This window comes from Cynocephalus volans, chromosome 8, assembly GCF_027409185.1.
Source record: "Cynocephalus volans isolate mCynVol1 chromosome 8, mCynVol1.pri, whole genome shotgun sequence".
Lineage (NCBI taxonomy): Eukaryota > Metazoa > Chordata > Mammalia > Dermoptera > Cynocephalidae > Cynocephalus > Cynocephalus volans.
Genome location: NC_084467.1, coordinates 116,573,654 through 116,596,463, shown reverse-complemented (window position 1 = coordinate 116,596,463; position 22,810 = coordinate 116,573,654). Strand labels below are relative to the sequence as shown.

At 41.8% G+C, this 22,810-nt stretch overlaps 1 protein-coding gene across 1 annotated transcript; it reads right to left on the bottom strand.

Moving 5' to 3' along the window:
* Nucleotides 1-18,465: 18,465 nt before the first annotated feature.
* Nucleotides 18,466-19,428, bottom strand: LOC134384894 (olfactory receptor 6K6). The gene has a single exon (XM_063106698.1). It carries the CDS (start codon nt 19,411-19,413, stop codon nt 18,466-18,468), a length of 948 nt encoding a protein of 315 aa, XP_062962768.1. The 5' UTR covers nt 19,414-19,428.
* Nucleotides 19,429-22,810: the final 3,382 nt, after the last annotated feature.

The following is a 22,810-nucleotide window of genomic DNA, read 5'->3' as shown; positions in this document are numbered from 1 at the left end:
CAATTCCACTTCCAGTTTTATATCCCTACCCCCCAAAATGTATGTTCATGTAGAAACTTGTACATGAATGCTTATAGCAGCATTATGCATGGTAGCCAAAAGGTAGAAACCACCCAAATGTCCATCAGTGGAGGACTGGCTAAGCAAAATATGTATATCCATTCAATGGAATAGTATTCACCCATAAAAAGCAATGAAGTACTGATTCATGCTACAACATAAAAGAATCTTCTATGCACAAGAAGTGGGGGTTGGGAGGTGAACAAAGGGGGTTGGGAGGTGTCTGGGGGTTGGGAGGTGAACAAAGGGTAATAGCTAAAGAGAACAGGGGTATTTTGTTTGTTTGGTTTGTTTGTTAGGCAATCAAAATGTTCTAAAATTAACTGTGGTTATGGTTAGAAATTGTGACAATATTAAAAACAATTGAACTGCACACTATATGTTTGTATTATATGCTGTGTGAATTATATCTCAATAAGTATTTTTGTAAGTAGGTCTGAAGTTAAGCTAACCTACTTATGAATATTTGCTTTAAAAATATTTACTACTGAAGTAAATTGCCTGGAGTTTTACAGGGAACCATGGGTGTCAGGCTTGTTCACAGACCCTTTTACCCCATCCTGTGCAGGTCCTGAGTCAGGTAAGCGAAAGAAAAACCGAGCAGTCACCAGCGAAGTGGACATGCTTCATTTTTCGGATGTGACCTCTGCTAACCAGAGGTTCAGAGCCGCTGCCTTCCATACTAAAGTACACAAAAATGGCAACAAGCCGAGTGGTACACAGGCACGCATGTGCACTAATTCTACTTTTACATAACTTGTTTACAACAGATGTGCTGAATCATACCCAGCCAGATAGGAGGCAAGAGGGAGGGCCCGACCAAACCAACTCCACTTTCCTCACACTCCACCCCTTCAGGGTCTCTCGCCATACAATCTACATGTCTGAGATCTTCCGCAATGTTCCCTTAGAGAGGATGACTCACCCTTGAATCTGTATAACCTTCATACTTATTGTACGTTCAATACATCTTGAGGCTTGTCCCTGAACCTCTATCCTTTCAACTACTAGCCATGAAAACCCCACCCATATACATGTCAAGTTAGTAGTTGTCATTGGGGTGATTATCCACAGAAATCCTGCAGCCACACTGGTAGGAAACTCAGTGCACATTCAGCAAGCTGACACATTGGCCACATGAATGTATGTATATGTCCAGTTGACTCTGGTGCCTGCAGTCACGATACTATGAGCAAAAAGACAAAAAGGTTATTGGCACCAATAGAGGGAGTTCTCATCCCTCTGGCAGAACACATGTCAGCTTACCATCCTGGAAAGGATGGTTGCAGGAACAGGTGCTGCAGCTCTATGCAACAGAGACTCCACTGGAGAGGGCCCACCCTTGCGAGGTCTCTCGTTTAAGTTCCTGACTTTTGGCCATAACTGCCATATCCACCCCTTGATGGGATGGGGGTTGGGCAGATTGCTTTAGTCCCCTTCTCAGAAGACCATTGTACCGTTCAATCATTCCCACTGCCTGGGGATTATACGGCACATGTAACTTCCACTGAATGGACAACTGAGAAGCCCACTTCTGTACCTCATGTCCAGTAAAATGGGTTCCATTATCACTCTCTATGACCATGACATGTCCTTAAGGCTCTTCAACACCTTAATAGTGCTTACCTGGTCTGGGACTTACTAGACCATACAAACAGAAGACCAGTAGCTGTATCAATGGCTGTGAAGATATACCTGTAGTTCTCTGACTTTGGAAGTGATACCACAAGATCCACCTGCCACCATGCTAGGAGCATCCTCCTCTCAGGTTTTATGCCTATCTGCATGTGGCACCTGGCAAGCCATCAAGGCTACATCTACCCATTAGGGGCATTCTCTCTTGGGTTAATGTGGCACATGGTGAGCCATTGACCACAGAATCTTGCAGCTAGCATGCAGCATTCTCGGGTTTACGTGACACCTGGAGGGCTATTGACCACACAGTCCTGTAGCCAGCATGCTGTAATCTCCAGTATAGCTACCCAGCTACATCAGCTGCTGGAGCTCTCTCCAGCCATCTTACCTTAGCCAGTGCATCAGCTTCATTGTTGCCTGGACTGGCTGAGGGGAAATGTCTTATGACATGGAAAAGACTTACTTCCTTTCCATGTCCTAATTCTCATAACTCTTGTGACACAGCTTGTCCCCACAGGGGTCTGTGACCTATCAGTCACCACTGATACTTCCAAGTAGACATCCAAAGGGTAAGACCCTTATATACGGCCCACTCATATTGTTCGAAATGACCTAGCAGCGTTGGAGCCTCCTTGGTTAAATCTGCAAGAGAATCAGAGGTTAGTCAGTCATCATCTATTTAATGAAACATTGTAACCATGCTGGGCATAGTCCACTTGGCTAGTTCGCCAGCCACTAAACCATGACAGATGGTTGGGCTATGCAGGTAGCCCTGGAGTAACACCTGAAAAGTCCGGTGCCTTCCCTCCCAGGTGAAGGCAAATTGATCTTGACTATCAGCTGATATTGGGATAGAGAAAAAAGCATTTGCAAGGTCCAGTACATAATGTTAAGTTCCTAGCTGAGCTGTCAGCTGATGCGTCAAGTTGTGAACCAAAGGCACAGCTGCATGCAAAGGACGCGCTACTTTGTTAAGTTCCTGAGAGTCCACAGTCATCCTCCAGGTGCCATCAGGTTTTATCACCGGCCATACCAGGGTGTTAAAGGGACTGTGTGTGGAATGAATGATGCCGACCTTTTCTAACTCCAATATAGTGGCACCTATCTCCACACATCCTCCCAGCAGGCAACATTGCTTCACATTGACCACACATCTTGGCCTGGGTAACACCCGTGGGTCATGCTCACCATGTCCCCATTACACAAGCTTCACCGTCCACATCCACAACAGGAATTCCCCAATTGTCATCTGCAGGTGCAGCCCATAAGGCACATCCACACCCAAGATGCATTCAGCTGCAGGGGATACATACAGAGCATATATACATGAGGGGGCAATCATCCAATTCTCAGCAGCAAAGACACAGGTTTGACTGTAATAGAACGTCCTCCTTAGCCATCAACACTCACTCTGGCCCCTGGAAACTCATCTTGGCTGCCATGCTCAGATTATACCATGCTCCACACTGGTGTTCACAAATGCTAACACACACAGTACATTTATCATCCACCCCTAGGTCCCACAACCATACGAGCCAAACAGCTAGGGGATCATTTTCTGATGCACAGTAGGTCATGCAAGGAGATGCGCAGGTTCTCCCAACTCATCCTCAGCTTCAGAAACAGGTGTCCTGTCGCTGTACTTCATTCTCCAGCATGTGTGCCTTTTGCTGTGCTGCCTCATGGAGTACCTGGTCCATACTGGCTTGCAGTACAGCAAACCACAACCAGCCAATCCGGCCAGCCATCCTCTGGGACTCCTCATCCTTCACCATGGAGCTCAGTACCCTGAGAGCTTCCTCTACGCTCGCGGGGGACCCATCCACTTGGTGTCATGTTTCCAGTGGAGCCCAAGTCCACAGGAATGCTGCCACCAGGTACCACACGCTTGAGGCCAGCCACATCTCTTCCCCCTCCAGAGGGGCTCATGGCTCCCTTACCTGCTCATCCTTCCAAAACTAGGCCAATTGTTGGGCTGGATCACAGGCCCCTCTACCCCATCCTATGCAGATCTTGAGTCAGATAAGCAAAAGAAAAACTGAGCAACCACCGGCAAAGTGGACATGCTTTATTCTTCAGATACAAGCTTCACCGACCAGAGGCTCAGAGCCGCTGCCTTCCATACTAAAGTACACAAAAATGGCAACAAGCCAAGTGGTACACAGGCGTGCATGTGCACTAAATCTACTTTTACCTAACTTGTTTACGATGGATGTGCTGAATCATACCCAGCTGGAAATGAGGCGAGCGGGCCTGACCAAACCAACTCCCCTTTACTCACAGTGGGCTTAAGAGATGAATGAATAGTCTCACTAGAACATAGCCAAGTTGTCCACTGGCTTTTTGGCTGAATATGTCATAGTCTAAATATCTCTGCAAACACTACTTTTGGTCTGCAGGACTAAGGGGGCTGGCTGGATGGGGGAGAGAGGAGAAAGAATGAGGGAGGGAGAGAAGGAGGGAGGAAGGAAGAAAGAGCAAAGGAAGGAAGGAAGGAAAGAAGGATCTCCTCAGTCTGCAGATGTCTCTGTTCTTGGGCACTCCTTCAATGCTTAGCTAACCCATTTACTACTACGCCTTATAAATTTCAGCTTGCACTAATACAGAAATCAAACAGATGTGAAAACTCAATTTATTCTTAGATCTTTCTAGAGTGTGTTTCCTGCCCTGGGCATGCACATGGCTTTCTATATTCTTCAATATGCATGGGTGTTTTGAATGCCTAATTTTCCTAAGAAAAGCTTGAAGCTTTTTCTCCTAGGTATTTAGTGCCTTATGTTTTGCCTTAACTGTAGTCTTTTCATTTGCACAGAATGCCCCATGTGTATGTTCTGCATTAGATGGAAACCAGGACAAGTGCCTGTTTCAGATCTTCAGGTATCCTCCAGACAGGTTAAAATAGACAAGCACAATTCTTTGAGACTAAGGCCTGCTCTGCTTCCTCTGGAAGCAGAGACAAAGTTCCCGTACTGGGAATACAGCCTGCCATCTTCAAGACCACTGCCAAGCCAGGGATGGGGTGTGGGCAAGGGCAAAAAAAACACAGAAAGCTTTTCCACTATTTTTGAATTGTCTTTTTCTTTTTTGTAATTCATTTTTTTAATCATAGCATTTTAAAAAGTTTTAATTGTACATATCTGTGGGATACAGTATTGTTTCAATACATGCATACATTATACAATGACTCACTTAGGGTAGACAGCATATCCATCACCTAAACATGTACCTTTTCTTTGTGTCCTTGGATACTGTAGTCGTTTGACTTTTTCAGAGTTTGATCTGAGTTGATTATGATCATTTTTACTGAATTTTTTAGTTTGTGTGGAGGGACAGGCCCTTGGAGGTACACACAGTGCCATTTTTGGTCTCTAAATACCATTCCCTAAAAGGAATCAGGACTCCTTGGTGAAGTGGCTGCTCCCAGATATGGGAGATAAAATATATAAAATCTTGGAGATTTTATGTGGTGTAAAGTGATAATATTATCAGAGATCAGTGAGGTAAAGTCAAAAGAACACAGGACACCAACTGCAGGGCTCTCCAATGGCCAAAAGAAAATTTGAGTATAAAAAATAACAATGACTTCAATTAATCAAAGCTGAATATTTACAATTCCATTAGCTCATAATTAAATATCAAAAAGAGAGAGAGAGAATGCAAACATAACAAAACAGACTAAAAACTCATTCGTCTGTTATCACTGAGATTAAACAGTATACCCACTCCTTACACAGAAAATTGTAATTAAAGGGAAAGAATTAAGTACTCATCCTTTCTTTTCTATATGAACCATATTTCAGAATAACCAAATAGCCTCAGTTGATGATAGAAAGGTCTCGTATACCATAAAATTCCATATATATACATACATAAACATGTAATATATAGTATAGTATCAGGGATCTTCAAAAAGTTAATGGAAAGATTCACATTATCTTTTAATTCTATTTTTAAATTACCTGTGTATATGTAATGTTAGAATTAAAATAAAGTCGTTGTTTTGCAAACTTCAATTAATAATTGAAATAATCATGTTATGTTCAAACCAATAGGTGAAAAGATAAGATAAGAGGAACCTGAATGTTCACAGGATGTCATTTTTAAGTTGCTTTGTTCTTTTTATAAATTTGTTTTATTTTTTAAATTGTAACATTAAAAAATACATCATTGTGGGGTACAGTATTATTTTAATACATGCATATACTATAAAATTGGAGGAATCAGAATGTGTTTGTGTAATTAAAAGTGAAAAAATGCCTTCACAGTTGGATTATTAAAGTCAAGATTTGTGGTACTTTTGGTTGTTACATTTCTTAAGTCTCTTTTAATTTAGAAGAGCCCTCCTGTAAGGAGAATAGAAAAGTTTAATCAAACTCACTTGCCTCACATCTGTTACACATGGGCAAGATCCAGCACATTCACTAGAAACAAGTTATAAAAGTAGTGTAACTGCTCATATGTGCCCATTTACTGATTCAGCATGATTGCTGTAATTCTGTGATGCTTGGCTTATGGCCACTGTTATGTACGGAGAGTAGAAAGGTAACTGCTCTGAACTTCTGGTCAGCCGAGCATGGAAGTACAGAAGAGCATGGATGGTCAGTGGAGTAGAGCTAGAGGTCATGTCTGAGAATAAAGCATGTCTGAAGCTCACATCTGAAGAATAAGGTATGTCTACCCTTGCATAAAGCTGCCAGAATCTTCTTTCAATTACCTGACTCATAACCTGCACAGGAAAGGACAGAAGATCCAGCCCAACAATTGGTGTAGTCTGGCAGGATGAGCAGGTAAGGGAGCCACAAGCCCCTAGGGAAGGGGAGGAAATGTGGCTGCCCTCAAGCATATGGTACCTGGTGGCAGTGTTCCTGTGGGCATGGGCTCCCCTGGAAATATAGGACCTAGAGGATGGGTCCCCAAGAGCACAAAGAAAGCTCTCAAGGTATTGAGCTCTGTAGTGAAAGATGAGGAGTCCTGGTGTGTGGCTGGCTAGATGGACTGGCTCCTGCTCACTGCACTGTGAGCCAACATAGACCAGGCACTCCAATATGCAGCACGGCTTTTGAGAGCCAACCCAAAAGACAAACATGGTGGACACTGCAGTACAGCAACAGGACACCTCTGTTTCTGAAGCTGAGGATGATGACAACCCTGAGGGTGAGTTAGGAGAACCTGTGCATCTCCTTGCACAACGTGTCGTTCATCAGAAAATGAACCCCTAACTGCTTGGCTCCTACTGTTGTGAGACCTTGGGGCGGATAATAAAAGTGCAGTATGTGTTAGCATTTGTGGACACTGGTGCAGAAGGTAACCTGTTACATGGCAACCCTGATAAGTTTCCAGGGTGCACAGTGAGAAAACCTGTTGGTACTTGGAGAACAACTGTGGACTATTGGGAACTAAACAAAGTAGTACCTCCTTTGCATGTGTCTGTGCCTTCAGTTCAAGATTGATAGATCAGCTGCAGACTCAGCTGGGAACTTGTCATTTTGTAGTGGACTTTGAAAATGCTTTTTTTCTCTTGGCTGATATCCAAGAACAGTTTGCCTTTGCCTGGGAAGGAAGACAATGAACTTTTCAATTGTTGCTCCAAGGTTATCTGCATCGCCCAACTATCCATCATGGTTCGGTGGCTGGGGACCTAGCCAAGTGGACTAGGCCCAGCATGATTACAATATTTCATTATATTGATGATGTCTTACTAACCTCTGATTCTCTTGCAGATTTAACCCAAGCAGCTCCAACACTGTTGGGCCATTTGGAACAATGTAGGTGGGCCATGAACACAACCAATGTGCAAGGACATGGGTTGAGTCATTCCAAAAGCTGTTATAGATAAGATACAGGCATAACTCTGGCCCACAACAGTAGCTCAGCTACAGGATGATTTGGGACTTTTGGGGTATTGGAGAGTTTTTGTACTCCATATGGCCCAAATGGCATGCCCACTGTATGCATTATTAAAGAAAGGAGCTCCTCAAGATTGGACTGAAGAGGTAGAACAAGCTTACTCTGCTATTAAGAAGGCAATACAGCAAGTGCAGCCTTCGCAAGTGGCTGACTCCACTAAGCATTTTGAATTAGATGTACATATGACCCAAGAAGGGTCAGGATGGGATTTGTGGCAGAGACAAGACTGGTTCTGAACGCCTATAGGATTCTGATCTCAGCTCTGGAAGGGTGCTAAAATACATTACTCTCTGACAGAGAAACAGTTTGCAGCTGTGTATTCTGCCCTGATGGCCACTGAAGATATTAAAGGAACAGCCAAGGTAAGGACAACATACCCCATTCTAGGTTGGCTATGCATGTGGACAACCACGCCTGAAACTGGTGTATCTCAGACTCCCACTCTGTCTAAATGGGGAGCATATACATAACAGAGAAGTACTGTGTCTACAAGTCCTTTGTCTAATGAATTGGAAACTGCGTTATGGCCAGTAGAAGTTGTGGAGGAAACTGACACAACCTATACCTATGGAGGTAGAGACCACACCTTTCCATGAGGGTAAGGGACTTGTTGTAGAGCAGGCTTGGTATACAGATCGCTCCAGAATGGGACCCTCATCATCGTGGATGGCTGTTGCTGTCCAGCTCTTAGCCAATTCTTTGTGGTATGACAATGGTATGGGTAGGATAAAGCAGCCAATGGTCTGAGTTAAGAGCAGTATGGATGGTGATAAAAAATGAGCCAGGGCCATTAACTATCTGTACTGACAGCTGGGCTGCATTCAAGGGTTTGACCCTTTGGATCTCTACTTGGAAGTATCAATGATGGCTGGCAGGTCACCATCCCTTGTGGGGGCAAGCAAAGTGGCAAGAATAATGGGAATTAGGGCAGAAAAATAAGTAAATCTTTTCCATGTCATGAGACACCCCTTCATAGCCAGTCTGGGTAATGATGAAGCTGACATGCTGGCTAAGATAAGATGGCTGAAGAGAGCTCTAGCAGCTGATGTAGTTGGTTGGCTACATCAAAGAGTGCAGCATGCTGGCTACAAGACTGTGTGGTCAATGGCCCATTGGGTATTGCAAAAACCCAAGAAAGGACACCCCTGATGGGCAGATGTGCTCCTGATAAGCAGAGGAGTGCCCTGGATGGGTAGATAACCTATGTGAGAGTTCCCCTGACAAAGTGGCAGGTGGATCTTGTGGGACCACTGCCAAAATCAGAGAATTACTGGTCTTCTGTTTGTATGGCCTCGTGGGGCTCCAGACCAGTTAAGCACTATGAAGGCACCGAGTAGCCTTATGGCCATGAATGGTCTTTTAAAAAGGGCATTAAGGCTGTCTGCCAGCCCCCCATTGTTGAAGAGATGGACACGTTGGTTGTTGCTGACAGTCAGGATCCTAAATGAGAGACCCTGCAAGGGCAGGCCCTCTCTGTGGAGGCTCTGTTGCACAGGGTGCAGCACCTATTCAATTGCAGGTTACTACTAAAGATGGTCTCCTGAAACCTGGATATGGTAAGAATGAAAATATTCTCTTACCGGCCCTAACCTGTTTACGACAGGGGCAGAAGGAACAGTGGGAATGGCCATGGAAAATAGAAGCCCCCTCCCCCCCATGTATGCTGGGTAGGCCTAATTGGACATTGGGGAAGAGGATTAGAAGAAGATTTACAAGTCTCACCTTGTAAATCTTGGCCTCCACAAGTGAAGGTAACATGGCCTGGGACAGATAAATGTTCTTTTAATTGGGGAATTTAAGCCTTTAACATTAAGAGTTGTTATTGAAAGGTGTTGATTTATTCCTAGCATTTTATTGGTTGTTTGGTTGTCTTAGGTGTCTTTTGTTCCTTGCTTTCTGATTTACTGTTTGGTTTCTTTGTTTGTTGGTTCCTTAGGTTGTAGATAGTGTTTTTGTTAGCTTGTTTTCTCTTCATGAATGCCATTTTTATTGTACTAGCGGGTTTAGATTTTTCTTAGGTTTTTATGGCAGTGGTAGTTATTTTTCAGGAACCAAACCCAGTACTCCCTTGAGGATTTCTTGTAAGGGTGGTCTTGTGGTAGTGAACTCCCGCAGATTTTGTTTGTCTGAGAAATATACTATTTGCCCCTCATTTCGGAAGGATAGCCTTGCAGGGTAGAGTATTCTTGGCTGGCAATCTTTGTCTTTTAGTATTTTGAAAATATCATCCCATTCCTTTCTAGCTTTTAGGGTTTGTGATGAGAAGTCTGATGTTAACCTGATTGGGGCTCCCTTATAGGTGATTTGACGCTTCTCTCTTGCAGCTTTTAAGATTCTCTCTTTGTCTCTGAGTTTTGCCAATTTGACTATGACATGTCTTGGAGAAGGCCTTTTTGGGTTGAATACGTTTGGAGATCGTTGAGCTTCCTGGATCTGAAGATTTGTGATTTTTCCTATACCTGGGAAGTTTTCTGCCACTATTTTGTTGAATATGTTTTCAATGGAATCTCCATTTTCCTCCCCTTCTGGAATACCCATGACTCGGATATTTGAGCGCTTGAGGTTGTCTGATATCTCTCTCAGATTTTCTTCCATGTCCTTGATTCTTTTTTCTTTCTTTTTGTCTGCTTGTGTTATTTCAAACAGCCCATCTTCAAGTTCAGAGGTTCTCTCTTCAACTTCGACAAGCCTGCTGGTTAAACTCTCCGTTGTGTTTTTTATTTCGCTGAATAACTTCTTCAGTTCAGCAAGTTCTGCTACATTTTTTTTCAGGACATTGATTTCCTTGTATATTTCCTCTTTCAGATCCTGTATACTTTTCCTCATTTCATCATGATGTCTAGCTGAGTTTTCTTGTATCTCATTCAGTTTCCTTAGAATTATCACTCGAAATTCCTTGTCAGTTATTTCAAGGGCTTCTTGTTCTTTAGGATCTAGAGTATGAGATTTATTAACTTTTGGTGGTGTACTTTCTTGATTTTTTGTATTTCTGGTGTCTTTTTTTTGGTGTTTATTCATTGTGGCAGGGGGTTTCACAGTCCACAGGTTTGAGACTAATGACTAACTAGGATGTTGCTGTGGTTGCCAATTTGGTATGGCTCCCGCCGTGACTGCTCAGTTGGCCTCTAGTGTCTTGTGTGTGTGGTTGCCTCGGGTCTTGGGCTTCTCCGGGGATCCACCTTTCTGGTCAGCTTGGACTCTGCTGGGCTGGTGGATCACGTACCACAGGGTGTGTGATCTCTGTTGAGCTTTCACTTCCTGTACAGGACTTCTCCCCGTTCCGTGTGCTCTGGCCCAGGCTGTTAGATCGTGCAGTGGCGACCCCACCGGGTGTGTGGTTTCTGTCGAGTCTCCGCCTCCCTGGCCGCACGTCTCCCCCCTCTGTGCACACTGTGCTGGGTTGGGGAGTGTCTTCTGCACCCCTCGTCTATCAGCTGGGCCTTCAAGACCCTGCTCAGCACCGCCTCGCCCAGGAAGTCTACCAGGTTTCTGCTAGGCACTGACGACTGGTCTCTCTGGGTGCCTTTGTAGCACTGTGTAGATCTTTCTCGGGTCTTGTTCACCTTTGTATCCCCCCGGTATAAACCGAGTCTAGTGCCCGCCTGCAGCCTGCTCTCCGGCAGGTTCAAGCGGACCTGGGAACTCTCCTACCACACTATTCCCAACCAGAAATTCGTTAGGCTTTTTTCCAAACTGGTGGTCGCAGAGATGTTATCTGCCTCCCAGTAACAGGAAGTTTACCGGGGCCGGAGTCCAGGGTGTGGTGGAGTGACAGTCGGCCCGCCCGTACTTCCTAGCCCTCCCAACACTGGTCGGGACGCCCCACACCCACAGCCCCGCCAGAGAACCGCGGAGGGAGTGGGAGAGGAGGCCGGCCCGCAGGGTCCGGAAAGCCCCGCGCCAGGCCAAGCAAATGGGCTCAGTGATGGCCGAGCAGGGCGGAGCTGCCCGCACCTGGGAAAATGGAGGCAGCACCGGGGCAGTGAGTGGCCTGGTGGTGCAGGCAGGAGCCGCATGGGCATCCACCCCCCGAACAGAGCTGTGCCAGGGATCACTCACAGTGCTGTGCCAGGTCGGGCGCTCGCTCTGTCTCTGGTTTGTTGCCTTCCGTGTTCTCGGCGCTGCCGCCTCGGGCTGTTCAGTCGCGGCGCCGCTCGGGCGCTCCCAGGAATCTTCTTTAATGCCGGCCTGAAACCTCGAATCCTGAATAGGGCAGCTGGCCGCCTTCAGTGCGGCTCCAGCCTCCGAGATCCTGGCTGCATCCACAGCAGCCCTGGCACCGTGTTCCCTGTTTCAAGACTCGCTTTTGCAGCTAAGAATCAGTTCTTTTCCTGCTCCACACTTCAAAGCTGTTGCCTGTAAATGAGGCAGCCTCTCCTGCCGGGGGCAAAGTGGCGTTGAGCCCCCACGACCGGCCAGCAGCAGCAGTCCTCCCTTAAGAGATGGCCAGAGGAAGGTCCACAAGTTTCCCGGCTGCCTGAGGCCCAGTGGCCACCTTTTCCACCTGAGCTACTCCGCGCCAGCCGCCGCAGCCGCCGCCATCTTGAAACTCCTGACAGATAAATGTTCTGTCTAAAAGGGTACATTTGTGTTGTCATTGTGGCCAATTATGAGTTCCCCTATGCTGTTATATGTAGAACCTACAGATCCAACAGTGTTAGCTAATAATGTGTGGTATCGTAAACCAGGTAAGACACCTATTCCTACAACCGTTCTTTCTCAAGATGATAAATTAGTTGTACTGGAAGGGAGTACTTGTGTTTTAGTAGCATGGTGCTGCAGCCTATATGGCTGCTATGGCCTATGGATGCAAGGGTCAGCTATCTTCACTAAGGGAAGATGCAGAGATCAAATGTGTAGATTGAATGACAAGTGATCCTGAAGGAGTGTATTGTAAGGAAAGTAGAAAAGTTTAGTCAGGCTCACTCACCTTGCATCTGTTACAAATGGGCAAAATCTGGCACATTCACTGGAAACAAGTTGTAAAAGCATTGTAACTGCGCATGTGTGCCCATTTACTGACTCAGCATGATTGTTGTAATTATGTCATGCTTGGCTTGTGGCCACTATTGTGTACAGAGAGTAGAAAGGTAACTGCTCTGAACTTCTGGTTGGCTGAGCATGGAAGTACAGCAGAGCGTGGAGGGTTAGTGGAGTAGAGCTAGCGCTCATGTCTGAGAATAAAGCATGTCTGTGAAGCTCACATCTGAAGAATAAAGTATGTCTACCTTGCATAAAGCTGCCAGAATCTTATTTCAATTACCTAACTTATGACTTGCACAGGAAGGGGCAGAAGAATTCTAGCCTGACACCTTCCTATGTGCTTGTTCTCTCTCTCTCTCTCTTCTTGCTTTCACCATTCACTTCTTGAAGAACCAGTCAGCCTGTGTATTTCATTCTCCTTCAATTCATCGTTTATGGTATAGAAGATCTTTCTATCATTAACTCAGGGTATTTGGTTAGCCTGAAATATGGTTCATGCAGAGAAGAAAGGATGAGCATTTAATTCTTCCCCTTTACAAATTTTCTGTGTAAGGAGTGGGTAAACTGTCTAAGCTCAATGGTGACAGATGAATACACTTTTAGTCTGTTTTGTTACGCTTCCTTTCTCTCTGTTTTTGGAATTTAATTATGAGCTAATGGAACATTATATATTTCATGTGCTTTAATTAATTGAAGTCATTATTCTTTTTTATAGTTCCTAATTTCCCCAATGCTTTCTAATTTGAAGGAGTATGAAATACACAGCACAATGAAATGCTTGTATAAAAATGATGATGGAAATATAACCGAGACTTTAGTTCTGGCTTTTTGTTTTAAAGAGATTACAGTGGATAGAAAAGCAACAATATCATGACAAAATAATAAGTAAAATCTAAAATGTGGGGCTTGCTACAGTCTGACTGGCTCTTCAGGAAGTGACCGGTGAAAGCAAAAGAAAGAGAGGAATAGAGGCCAAGCACATAGGGAAGTCTCTTCTAAATTAAAAGAGACTTAAGAAATGTAACAATCAAAAATAACACGAATCTTGGCTTAAATAAACCACCTGTGAAAAGGCTTTTGGCATTGGAGACCCTTGACTATGGACTAGGTATTAGGTGATACTGAAGAATTGTGAATTTTTTAGAATGTGATAATAGTTATCATGGTTAACTGTCAAGATTTTGGTATTTAGTTTAAAATATTTTTTAAAAAGAGGTAAGCCAAAAATGGTAAAATAGTGGAAATTATTAAAATATAAGAAATATGGGTTTAATATCTTCTCTACTTCCACAAATGTTTAAAAAATATTTAATAAAACATTTATAAAAATGAGTGATCACTATAAAAATAATTATTACCTACATTTTCAAGCTAGCAGAGAAAAAAGTTTGTAGGAAAAAATACAGAAAATTTTATCAATTCAATTAGATACAGAGGGAAAGAAAAAAATTACAGAAGACAATAAAAGCAGGAAACAAATGTTTTGGTAGAAATACTTCCAAACATGTTTATAATCACAAAACATGTAGATGGATTAATTGTTATCATATTAGATCTGATAATCCAATTATATGCTGCTTATAAGATATGTATCTAAACACACAGACATGCAGAAAGAAAGTCTTGAAAAGAGAAACAGGGAAAAAGTTTGGTGCAGCAATATTAATAATAAGCAAAATAGACCTAGGGCAATGTAGTATTAGCAACAATATAAAGAGAACCTGAAGTATTATAAAAATTTCACCAGAAACAACATTCTCACCTAGGTTATATCTAACAATATAGCCTTGAATCATGTAAAAGAAAATAAATAACAAAAATATGGGGAGAAATTAATATATTTTATATATCTCTAGGTAATATGGAAATGAATGTCAAGCAAATAATAGACTAGTAAGGATATGAAAAAATCAAATCTCATCTTAATCATATATATACTTGAATGTGATATGACACGTAGCATATATATCTCCTACACACCAAACACGTTGAAGGAATACGTACTTTTCTATTATGCATGAAGCACTGGTTAAGTTGACTCAATCCAAGGCTTTGCACAGCCAGCACATGTGCTTAGGCAGAGTTAGTGCTTTGTTTCTTGGTACTTCAATCCCTGTTTGAGGGAAATAAGATTTAAACTGACAGAATGAGGATCTGTTATTCCAGGTTTAGAGGAGCAGTGTTTAATGCCACCCGCTGAGAGTGTCAGACGGTTCTGCTAAAGGGTTTAGTTATAAGACTGATGATTTTCCAGTTTTCGAAATAAAAAGAACTGCCTTATGAAAGACAGTAAATTTCTGAGATGGGGAAACAGTAGTGTATCCTAAATGGGATCCTATTTTCTTTATTTATTTTTCTTTCTTTATTTTTATTGTGGTAAAACATACAACATAAGAATTTCCATTTTAAGCATTTTAAAACATACAATTGGGTGAAGTTGATTAATTCACAACGCTGTGTAACCACTACCTTTATCTATTTCAAAAAAATTTTCATCATCCTAAGCATAAACTCTGCACTTAGTAAGCAATAACTTTTCATTATTCCTTTTTCCTACGTGTGCAATGGCAAGGTGCTATTTTGTTTATGCCAAAAGGCTATATAACAATTTCAATTATTGGCTCTGTGAAACTAACTTTGTGAAATTTGGGGAACTCAGCTTTTGAATTCTAAACTGCTAAAACTAATGATTGAATGGCATTTTCTGGAATTGTACAACACGATAGCCCTGGAAGTTTTTCATATCACAACAATAATAAAAGTAACAATAGCAAAAGCATTAATTACTAACAAAAATTTTGTTAAGCATTATAGGCACTGTGCTCAGCATTTTATACACATTATAGCATTTAATCTCCACAATCTTAGAAGATCCCATATTACAGATAGGAACACCAAGGTCCAGAACACATGTCATTTTCTAAGGTTGTACAGCTGGTAAGTAAGTGGAAAAGCCAAGATTTATGTTTAGACAGTATGATTCCAATGTCCTGAGTCTTAGTGACCATGCTAGGTTTACCCTAATAAGGAGAAGATTTCTGCTAATTAGAATTAACATTGAAGGAGGCCACCTTGGTTAAGTGTTAAAACAGGTGCTGTATTACCTTTTTTTCAAATATGCTGAGGAGGGGTTTATACATTAGGTGTAGAAATAACTAGATGTCTTTTAAGGTGGTGTCAAGTTGAGAACAAATGGGAAAATAGCTGTTCTCTTACACTGATGACCTTAAGCAAAAAGCAAGGGCACCATTACTTATAACAGATGCTCCTGTACTGAACTAGTACTGAGGCTAGGAAGAGTTCAAGGGGGTTGGGCCTGAGAATAGAGCAATTAAGAATCTGGATGGGACTATCTTACTCTGGCTCCTTTGAATTTTGCCTCCACCTGAATGGCAAATCCTCTATTCTTTATTCTTTCTCGTTCTGCTCCCTTAGGCTGATATGTGCACTGCTTGTCATTGGCATCAAAGGCTATTCCTTTTTTCTCTGTTTCCTTTGCTCTCACAGGTATTGATTCACCTGTTCTCTCAGCCAGCCAAGCCTGTCAATCAATTCGTCCACTACCTAAGAACAAAATTTGGATAGCAGGTAATTTACAGAAACTTATGCTAAGTGTTCCGACACTCATAGGATGAGAATATATTATTTCTGTTATCTGTGGACTCTTAGTCTAATTGGGAGGTTTAGGGTAAACAAAATGACATTAACAGTAAGAAAAACAAAAAGAAAATAAGTCGCAGCAAAATAAGGGCCGATATTGGTCTCAACATCAGTGCCATGGATATTAGTATGAGCAATCTTTCTTGAAGACTGCAGTAATTTGGAGCAAGGCTTAGAAGTAGGGGCAATGGTGTTAAAAATAATAATTTCAAAGTTTCAGCCCTAAAGGTTAAGAATATCCTCATGAAAAAAATCAATGGGCAGGGTTGAGAGAAGGGAGTACAGAAATGTTACACATGCAAAGGTGTTTGAAACACAAAAAAACAAACCTTGGAAGGTTTAGTGGAAATAAAACAGCCTAAGGCAGGGAACAATGAGTCTATAAGGATCATCACATCTTATGACAAGGAAAACAATGAATCCAATGGATAATGGCATCTTTATCAATAGCAGCATTAATGATAAATTAGATTCTGAGGGCTTCAGAGACCAAGACCACACATACAATAGTCACTAAGTGAACACTGTGCGCCTAACAGAGTGCCAAACATACAGTTCCTACTTATTTTTCTTTAAATGAACAAATTTTAAAAACTGGAGGGATAAATTCTTTCACCATTTTATGTATAATAATTGGTGATCACATATACTCAGTGAAAACCATATTCCCTTTGGAACTCTTCTTAGATTCAATGATTAGGATGAAAGCTCTGTGATGCAGGTTCAAGATGGTGGTCAGTAAGAGCCTGACTTTGGGACCACACATAATTGAGTGTCTGCCCTTGATTCCTAACAATTAACTCTGCATGCTTGAACAGGTGATTGAAATTCTGTTTCATGTTTCTAATTTTAAAAAAAAGTTAATATTTATTTCATGGGATTGTTGTGATGATAAGTGAGACAATATATGTAAAGTCCTTAACATAGGTTCAGACTTGTTAAAAAATGTTAGCTTTATGAATATCAGAGAACCCTAGGACTTAAAATGATCTTAGTGATCATTTAACCCAGCTGTTCCTAAATCTTATCCATCATCAGAATGTTCTTTGGATTTTTTTAGAAATGCAAATGCCTGGGCTTCACTTTCTCATTCTCTGAATAATAAGTTCTGATGATCGCTTATTGTGGGGAATCACTGATCTAATTCAACCACATTACAGAATAGGAAACTGAAGGCCAGAGGATTAAGTGGATCATCCAAAAATGGCACAACTTAGTAGCAAAAAAAAGGTGTAAAATCTGGCCCTTGAATCTCCTGGTTCAATAGTCTCTCCATGATGCCTCAATTACATCAAGACTGGGAAATCTGCAAAGAAAAGTGATTCCTAGGACTCATTGGTAATTAGTAAGGTTTTATGAAGTTTGGGGAAAAGAAATTTGTGTAATTTAGTTTCTTGAACATCAAGTAGTTTAAAAAAGACTCTATTTATTGGGAACAGAGAATGTAGTAGATTATAGGAGGTTAAGTCTCAGCTCTGTCTCTAACTTCCTTCATGATCTTAGACAAGTCATTAAACAGCTTTGAGCTTTAGTTTCAACATTTAAATAATGATGATGCTTGACCTATTTGCTTCAGGGCATTTTAAATTTCAGGAGGTTTCATATATATGAAAATATTTTACATAGTAACGTGCTAGAGAAATATAGTGAACTGTTATTTTCATTAATTTTTGTGGAACCCCTTTGGGCCTAAAATTCATAACACGTCATTTCCATGATCAGTCCACGGTTGCTGAATTAAGTTTGTGGATTAAATAAGCTAAATGTGGAGAAGGCTTCTCTCTACAGTCAAGAAACTGTTTTTGTATGTGGGATACTGACTGACAGGGAGATTCAATGCTGGAAAGAGAATTGGAGGAAAGTTAACAGTAGCAATTTTCAGAACTATCATGTCTGTCATGTCTCTTCTGTCCTGCTCACTGGCCTCCCTGGCATGTGGGATCACAGAAGAGAAGGGCAGGAACCCAGATGGTAGAGTGTGAGGAGCAGCAGCAGCAGAATTCACATACACTGCTTCAGCTATTCCAAGCACTGTAGGGACTTTGACGTAAACAGGCTATGCAGTTACCACCAATGACCTGGACACAGCAGTTTATTATTCTTTTTAATAATAATAGAACAAATAGCTCTGGCAATAGTGAAAGCTTAATCATTGACAAAACAAAGAATGATGAAATTCTGAACTTCCGGGAGGCTTTTCAGAGTTTCCATGATCGAGACCTACCTTCCCGTCCCACCAACCCTCTTCTGATACCGAAAAATCCTTCCAATAGCATCTTTCATGTCCTTGTTTCTCAGGCTGTAGATGATGGGGTTGAGGAAGGGAGCAAGGATAACAAAAGTGACAGCAATCACTGTGTCCCAAAACACTGAGTAGGTGGCTGAGAATCGCAAATACATGACAGCCACACTGCCAAAAAACAGCAAGAACACAGCAAGGTGGGCGGCACAGGTGGAAAAGGCCTTCCGACGGCCCTCTGCAGAGGGCATCACCAGTATCACCACGATGATCCGGATGTAGGACAGGGCAATGACCAGGAAGGAGGCCAGGATCTCCACTGCATGGATGGCATCCACAATGACTACCAGGGATGTGTCTGTGCAGGCCAAGCTCAGCACAGGTGTGAAGTCACAAAATATCTGATGAATCTGGTTGGAGCCACAGAAAGGCAGGGTGGCAATCCATGTGATCTCAGGGAGCACCAGGAGGAAGCCACAGAGGCAAGATCCAGCTGTCAGCTGAATACAAAGTTTGGGAGTCATGATGGTTGGGTAACGGAGAGGATTACAGATAGCTATGTACCTGTCAATGGCCATTGCTGTCAGGACACAGCCTTCTGTGATGCCAAGAGAGTGGAAGAAGTACATCTGCATGAGGCAGCCAGCCAGGGAGATGGTCTTCCGCTCACTGACTAGACTGGAGAGCATCTTGGGGATGGTGGTCGTGGTATACCAGATCTCCAGGAAGGAGAGGACACTGATGAAGAAATACATAGGGGTGTGCAGGGCCATGTCCAACTGGATGACAATGAATATCATCAAGTTCCCACTTACAATAAATCCATAGATGAGAAGCAAGGGAATAAAGAATAAAAGGCCACCTTCATGCAGACGTGGGAACATAGAAAAGAGGAACTCAGTCACCATTGTGTGATTCCCACTGGTCATCAAACGTGTTATCTGGGAACAAAAGAAAACCTGAGAATGGGAATGTTAATTGCCCACTAACTATTGCTTCACTTCTTTCTGTAAGCAGTTACTTAAGCTGAATCTGGGATCCTAAACAAGACAGAAATATCTCTTAAGCTGCACCCTCATGCCGGAAACATCTGAAATATTTGCTTTGGGACTCTTAAATGGCTTTTTTGTAAACTTCTTCCACTGATGTGAAGAAAACACAAGCAACACATATTTAATTCTCTGGAAATATTTTCTGGAGGTTCAGGCATTTCTTTAATTTCTGAGTTCTGCTCACTCCTTGCCCCACTGTGTTTAGCCTTAAATTAAAGCTGTACTTTTATTTTCAACTATTCTCTACTCCTGTTCTTCAAGAAAAGTTACTTTTTGTAACTTGTAAAACATACAAAGACACTATCAGGAGCCCTTCTCCCAATAATTCATTTTTTTAAAACATACTATTTCAGTAATTTATTAATTTGCCTTGATTTATGAATCTCCGATTTTACACTCCTGTCCTAAGGCAATTTGCTATGCCTAAGCCTATATAAAATCAAACACTAGGTCTTAGTGGGAATTGCTCAGTCTCCAGGATAATGTTATTTCCAATGTTTTTCATTTCTTTTTATTGGGACAGAGCTGACTGTACATATGTGTGGGGTACAGCATTGAATATCAATACTGTGGTTATCAATACCTGCATTCAATATGTGATGCTCAAATAAGGATAATTAGTTATGTTGCTTTCCTCATCTGTTCCAGCACTGATATGTAGCACTGACATCTAGCCTCAGGCTGGCTAAAATATTCATATTTACTTCTTTGCCTTTTTTCCTTTGATGTCATAACGTCATGCCTGCTTCTCATCAGATGGTAAGTATCCAAGTGTCATTTAGATACTTATCTCCATCCTCTGCTTTCTCTGTGACTTCTTCTTCCCTTTTTCTTCTATCAAATATTGATATTATAGTTGCTCAAACCAAGAGTTCGTCCAGAATCACCTTAAACCTAATTAATGACCATTGATTTATGGAAAAGCATGTAACTCCATCGCTACACATCCCAGTTCTCCTATGAAGGCCAGATCTAAGAGCCAAAGGAAGGAAACAATTCTGAATGAAAAAAAAAAAAAATTATAACTATAGCTGCCTTTGGAAAAGAGTAAAACCAAAGTCAGCTGCAATAGAAATCAGACCAGCACCTACCTGTCAGAGAGAAAAAGCAACTAAACTTTTTGCAAGGGTAACTAAAGTTGGTGAAAGCAGTATGCAATATGTCTCATCTTGACTATTCTAATGTCTTTTTCCACTGGTCCTCTTACCTTTCACGGGCCACTCTTCAGATCAATATTCTTAATCATGGATTTTACTGAATTTCTTCTTTTCAAAAACATTGAAGAATAAGGTCCAAAAGTCTTAGCCTGGTAGTAATTGCCATCTTTAAAATGGTTCCAATGAAATTTTGGAGGCAAATATCTTTCTACATAATCAATATATCAGCCCAATAGGACCAATATATTGCATTTCTATTTTTGCTGATGCCATTTCTTCTTTCCATTTTCTTGATCTCCTCCTACTGGAATTCTGGCTGCCAATTTTCCCTAAATGTTCCCATCGTCGTGGAAGTCTCACTGATCCCCACTACCCGAAGTAATCACTCTCTCCTGTGACCCTTAAGAGTGCTTTATTTTTCCTCTTTCATGACATCTAGAACACCCTGCGTTACATATTTTACTTTACCTATTCTATCTCCTTTATTTCTACCTATGTTAGAGAGACTGTTGCCATTGTTTTACAGGTAGAGAAACTGAGAACCAGAAAGGAGAAATAACTTGTTCAGATTCACACAGCTAAGATCCAAAGCAGTAACTTGGAAGCAAGGTCCGTTAGTCTTAGGAGTCCACTGCTCTTCAGTGTACCACAGTTTAAGATATAGATCAGGATTCATCAGTCATTTTGTCTGCTTCCTACTCTGAGTACCCCATGTATGTACTTAGGACTGTCCTGGATTTGAGGTGAGAGCTGATATGGTTCTTCAGGAGGCCAAAAGCAGATTCAAGTAAATGCATTGTCGACTATGAAAACAAATTTATAGAGGGTACCTCTTACCTTGTGTCTCAAGCGTTGATGAAGAAAGATGGGGGAGACAGGCTTTGGAAGAGAACAGACAATGGTCTCAGCAGAAGGGCAGAGCCTGCAAGAGGAAAGGTGTGAGGAGGGGTGGGAGGTGTCCTCTGACTATAACAATCACTTCTTTGTTTTTCTGTTTGTCTTTTCTCAGCCTGAAGCACCAGAGAATGGCCATGCTAAGTAGTCATTTTGGAAAAAACAAAGCCAAGAAAGTCCAGTGCTAAGTGGCTCATAAAAGCCAAACAGAATAACTATTTTGTTGCTCTAAGCTTGGGGTCCTTCTCGCTAGTAAAACTGTACCATTATTCATAATTCATTTATTCAGTTCACACTCATATATTGATTGGTACTCTGATATGTGCTAATCACTGCAGTAGGTTCAAGAGCTATATAAAGGTGAATAAACATTATCCTTACTCCTGAAACATATAGGGGACATAAAAATTTGGAATGGGAGATAATTAGCAGTGCCCAAGGAGTTCAGCATACAAGTATTCCTTGCATAGTGAAAAGAGACTTGAATTAGATTTCATTCATGAAAAGAAGCAGTAGTTTCTTAGGTGACTCCCCAAAACTTTGCAATTCTTTGGGCTTCCACAGAATTTTAGTGTTTAAAATACCTTGAATATTATCAGTATCTTCATCTGTTAGCTGAACTATATATTTTCTAATATCCCTTCCAGATTTTATGTCTCATTATTCTAATTCTCCACTCATGTAATAAAGTTCTTAAAATATGAGGTTTTACCATGGAAGACTAGAGCAACAGCTGGATTCTCAGGAGTTAAGGACATAAAGAAAGCATTAGGCAGGCACAGTTGGAGTAAAAGGCAGGTTAGAATTCTTGATTAGATGGCACCCTTTCGATGGCAGTCTTTAGCGCTAACCCTGCCTGAGATCACGAGAATGCTCCTCAGGACTTCTGCAGCCCCCTTTCTTTACGCCTAGTTTGTCAATGAGGATATAGATGCTTCTGAAGCCTCTTCAGGGATTATCTATAATGGAAAGATTGTCTTTCCTGGGAGTTTCTTTTTAGATGATGCAGTAGCTAAAAGAAAATGGTGCATCTAACTCTCCTCTCTAAGGGACAAATTAGGGGAAAAGTGTCACATAGTAATTAGATATTCCCCAGAGTCAGATCCCAAAAGTTTTCTTGTGGTTTCAAAACCTTGTCTCTCATCAGGGAGTACGGAACGGGGCACTGGGACCCAGCATAGTTGTGGGAGTCAGAATAGACTCCGGTCAGGATCATGGTTCTC